This window comes from Seriola lalandi, unplaced genomic scaffold (assembly GCF_002814215.2).
Source record: "Seriola lalandi dorsalis isolate HSWRI2012SDOR001 ecotype SW California unplaced genomic scaffold, Sedor1 jcf7180002054511, whole genome shotgun sequence".
Lineage (NCBI taxonomy): Eukaryota > Metazoa > Chordata > Actinopteri > Carangiformes > Carangidae > Seriola > Seriola lalandi.
In genome coordinates, this window is record NW_019525064.1 from 9258 (window position 1) to 14149 (window position 4892).

General features: G+C 45.4%; 1 protein-coding gene across 1 annotated transcript in view; it reads left to right on the forward strand.

Moving 5' to 3' along the window:
- The first annotated feature begins 629 nt into the window (after nucleotides 1–629).
- Nucleotides 630–4892, forward strand: part of usp46 (ubiquitin specific peptidase 46) — a 7293-nt gene continuing 3030 nt past the window's right edge. The window contains exons 1-3 of the mRNA XM_023413275.2: nucleotides 630–1009; nucleotides 3339–3419; nucleotides 3718–3931. Of these exons, the coding sequence (XP_023269043.1) occupies nucleotides 974–1009; nucleotides 3339–3419; nucleotides 3718–3931 (331 nt within the window). The 5' untranslated portion in view covers nucleotides 630–973. The remainder of the gene's footprint in view (nucleotides 1010–3338; nucleotides 3420–3717; nucleotides 3932–4892) is intronic.

Consider the following 4892-nt stretch of genomic DNA (forward strand, 5'->3'; position numbering starts at 1 on the left):
GAGCAGAGGAGCTGCAAATGAAAGGATTTAGTCTGCAAAATGTTGATAACAAGTGTGCAACACTAAGCTGCCAGAGTATAAAGGTTTGCATTACTGCTGAAAACAAGTGGTCAATCAACTGTCAGGAAATTAATTTTTTTAAGTATTTTCACAATTAATTAATTAATTAATGTAATTAATTTCACTGCTGCTGGTTCTGGCTTTTCAAATGTAATTTTCTGTTTTCATATTGTTGTGAACTCAATTTAATTGGATTTTAGCGATTTGAAATAGATACCCATTCTGGGCTCACATCTCTCGTTTCATTCTTTTTTTATATTTAAAAGACCAAATTAATCAAATTATATACAATCATCCTCTTTAAATGAATAAATCAATTAGAAAAATTACTAAGCCCTACAACTCAAGATGATTTGCATAAAGCCTACATCTCTTTAAAGGTCTCTCAAACAAATAAACTACATTTCCCTACAGCCACCGCTTCATATAGTCGCTGCTCATTGGTTGCAGCTCAGCTAAGCTTTGCCGTGCAGGTTTGCGTGTGGAGCCGTGATGCTGTCGATCAAACGGAGACCATCCGAACCAATCAGATCCGGAGTTTCCCCCCCTCGGAGTGGGCGGGGCCTCTGCGCTTCCTCACACATCACGCTTGTCTCCGGTTCGTTGCTAACAACCTGCTGCCTTGCAACTTCGTCTGTCCGCCGCTCACTCATGCACCGGCGGGTTCCAGCTGTGGTGTCGGCGAGGTTGTGCGTGAGGATGCGGCCGTGTGGACGCTGAGCTCGGCCTGACCCTCGGCTCCGCGCTGGCTGCACGGTGCTCCGCGTCTCTCCGCTTGCTTTCCGACGCCTGGGGTTTTGCGGTCCGGCCTCCAGCCGCGGCTGCGAATTAAACTTCATTTCTCAGCGTCGCCCTGCCCCTGAAATCATGTTTATTTTATAAAGATGGCGGCGAGGGGGAAACTGTAAACTAAATGACTGTCAGAAACATCGCCTCCATTTGTAATATGGTGAGTAACTCGCTGCTTGTGTGTGTGTTGGTATCGATCCGCCTGCAGCCTCTGTGTTGTACCTGGTGTATGAGGATGTTCATGGGTGAGTCCCCCCCCCCCCCCCCCCCCCGTGTGTGTGTGTGTGCGCGTGTGTGTGGATGACTGACAGGTGAAGGAAGCAGCTTGTTGTGATTGCATAATGTTTTCGGTGCTGCAGAGGACCGGAAACATCCTGGTGGCAGAGAGCAGGGATCTGCACTAATCTGTGTTTACGTTGCGTTCAGGGACCAGTGAGGAGTAAGTGGGAACAGACTTAAACGGCTCTGCTTAATGCCATTGGCCTTCACTTTATTTAGAAGTGATGCTAATGCCAGGAGCCTGTGTGAGTGCATGAATGACACACACTGACTCTGACTTGTACTGTGTCAACACTGTGTGAACTGAATGAGCTTCGGGTCTAAATGGTTAATACAGACAGTCCTGAAAGACTCGGTGACATCCAGTGTCTCATTGTGCAGTCAGCCTGTGGATGAACTCACCCTTTACTATGAATGTTTTTCCAATTAAGGCTGCAGCTAGCAATTGACGACTAATTGCATTGTCAGGAAATAGTGAGAAAGGCCCAGTATGATATTCCCACAGCTCAAAGTGATGCATTTATTAACCAGCAGTCCAAAAGCCTAAGATATGAAAAGGAAAAACATCAAATCTTTACATTAGAGAAGCTGGAACCAGCAAACATTTGGCATCATAATTTCCCCTGATGTTTTCAGTTTTATTCTTTGGTCCAACCAACAGTTTAAAACCCAAAGATATTCGGTTTACTGTCATAATACTGGGGTTCCTGTTGGACCACTATCGAGGCTGAGTCCTTACCGCAGAGGCCTGGATTCAAATCCAGCTCGGGCCCTTTGCTGCAGGTCATCCTCTCTCTCTCTCTCTCTCTCTCTCTCTCTCTCTCTCTCTCTCTCTCTCTCTCTCTCTCGCTCTCTCGCTCTCTCTCTCTCTCTCTCGCTCGCCCTTCCTGTCACTCTCTACTGTCTCTATTTAATGACATGCTGAAAAAAAACCCAACTGTTTATCAGTTTCCTATCAATAAAGTCACTGTTTCAACTGTCAATACATTTAATTGATTGAAATGAATATTGATTTATCGCAATATAATCGAACTGAAATGATCCTGAGACACAGGAGCTGGTGCATGTGGTCAGGAGTTTGTCATGGTTACACTGATTTTCTCCAACGTGTTTTTCTTAAAGGACGCTAGGAGTTTCTTTTTGTACTTCCAGGCTGCTGTACTTCCTGCTCAGAGTGTAATTTATTGTTTGCAATATATTGTCAAGTGAAAGTTTCCAGCTGCAGAAGACGATGATTAATGCAAAGCGAGCGACAACAGTCTGTGGGAGTCATGACTCTTCAAAGCGTCCTCTGCTCCGCCACAGTCATAGTTCAGATTGTCCTGACCCGCCCTGTTTTCTTTAGGTCCCCCCCCCCCCTCCTCCCCCCTTCAAAATAAAAGGATGCCACTGCCTGCTGTTTATAATGAGGAGCTTAAATGTCAGAATGAGGCATCAGGTGTCAGCAGAGGCTGCGTGGACACTTTAGGTCCACGACAGACACACTCTTCCTGACTTTGCTCAACATTTCCTGACCATGAAGGCTCGCATTATACTTGAACTTGCATTGTAAGATTTCCCACAAGAGGAGAATCTGTGTGTGTGTGTGTGTGTGTGTGTGTGTGTGTGTGTACAGTATATCATCTACCTAGTGCCTGCATGTGCCGCTGTGGCGTCTCAGACTGGAAGCGGTAAATCAGACAAAGAGGCATTCACTGTCTGCTTTGACAGAGAGAAATGAGAGTCATTGAAAGTCGAAGCCTTTCCTCAAACTAAATTGTCTCCTTTGTTCGCCTCGACAAAGCTGCGGTTGACTTTGGAAAAGCTTTGAGCTGTGACAGGTGAAAGGGCTCTGACATGAGATAAGTGCTCCGTCCCAGCAATCAGGCGCAATACTCTTGACTTTTTGACATGGGTCCGCCTGTTTAGGCCGTCTCCTGTTTCTGTTTGGACAGGAAGTGATCTTTTCTGGAAAGCGTAGGAATCCAGATGAGCGGGATTTTGTACATTTTATGGGAAGAAAGAATCGTGTTTTTATCAGGTGTACTGCTCCTGGTTTATCTCGTAAAGTGTCAGTAGCCTGTTGCTGCCGGTGACTATATAACATTTCCATATTAATTTAGATGTGTACACACAGACTGGCTCCATAAAGACAAATATGCAAACTGTTATCTGAGATGAAGGTGATGACTAAACACACAATCCCATGTCCTCCTGTTCTGTCCTCCCAGGGCACCAATGCCTCTGCTCTGGAGAAAGACATCGGCCCGGAGCAGTTTCCAATCAATGAACACTACTTTGGATTGGTCAATGTGAGTATCGCCAAATCCTCTCGAACATTAACAAAGGTCATTTTACAAAAAAACACCGGCGTCGTGTTACAAAACAAACTGCCACGGGACGCCGGTGAGTCGTTGTCCTCTGCTGGAGGTAACTGTTGTTAATGAGTCTGTCGGCCGATGTGGGGATGTTCTGTCTCGTTAATATTTCATTTACATAAAGACCCGAGTTTCTCGGTGTCCGCCAGATGAATACAAACAGAAGAGCCGGATAACTGATGATCAGACTGAAACCTCTTTTGTCCTCCTCTGTTGTTTGTTCCCTCCTCAGTTTGGAAACACATGTTACTGTAACTCGGTGCTCCAGGCGCTCTACTTCTGCCGGCCTTTCCGGGAGAACGTGCTGGCCTACAAAGCCCAGCAGAAGAAGAAGGAGAACCTGCTCACGTGCCTGGCGGACCTCTTCCACTCCATCGCCACGCAGAAGAAGAAAGTTGGCGTCATCCCGCCCAAGAAGTTCATCTCCCGCCTACGGAAAGAGAACGGTGAGAGTCCGTGTCTTTATCTAAGGACAATAAGTGTCTTCAGATAAAATATTTCATTAGTATGAACAGCTACACTGCACTCAGCTGTTTGCAGGAAATAGATCTTTAATTAATGGCAGAGCAACAGCTCCATGAGAAAGTTTATTACATTATTATTATTATTATTATATCATGAAAACTAAAAACAATGTTGTAAGTAACGACAGAGAGATTAAATAACAATTAAAACTCAAAAACAAATTCACATCAGTTAAAGTTATAATAACTTTCCTCATTATTTTTATATTTTCATGAGTTGTGCAGTGGACGACTGGACCTTAAGTTTTATCAGAGAAACAAACTGCAGATGTTTGACAGCTGGACTCGCAGCCGCTCCGAGAGCGAACAGTGTCGGTGAAACACTGATCTGTGACGTGAAGCTGCTTTTATTCATTTGCTTTATTGAATCACCTGGTTGGTCTGTTGTGCAGAGGAGGAGAAATCTGTGGAGGATTCAGCTGCAGGTTAAAACCTGCTGAACAATGAAGACGACAACAACTGTGTCTTTTGTTGTTGTTTTGAATGAGGGAAGTGACATAAAGAGATAAAGTTCTGTTTTCAGGCTGATAAATCTCTTGGTTTTCAAACGTGCTCGTCCTCGTTCCGGCTCAGCTCTCTGTGTGTTTTCATTTTCTTTACGAACGTTTTTCTATTTTTTATTCTTGTCGGTGCCGACGCCGTGATGTGCACCGCGACGTGCACCGCTCCGCATGCGTGTTCACGACCAGCCACAGAGTGAGTGACTGTAATGTGGTCTGAGTGTTGGAGGTGAAGGACAGGTGCACGTTGGTGGTAAGGTCGTTCAGAGTGGAGCTGACAGAGAGGCTGACTGTTCTCTGCTCTTTATGTGAATGAACAATGCGATCTCTGTTGGGACGCAGCTTTGGTCAGCTGCCTCCTCTCCGGACCCCCCCCCCCACCC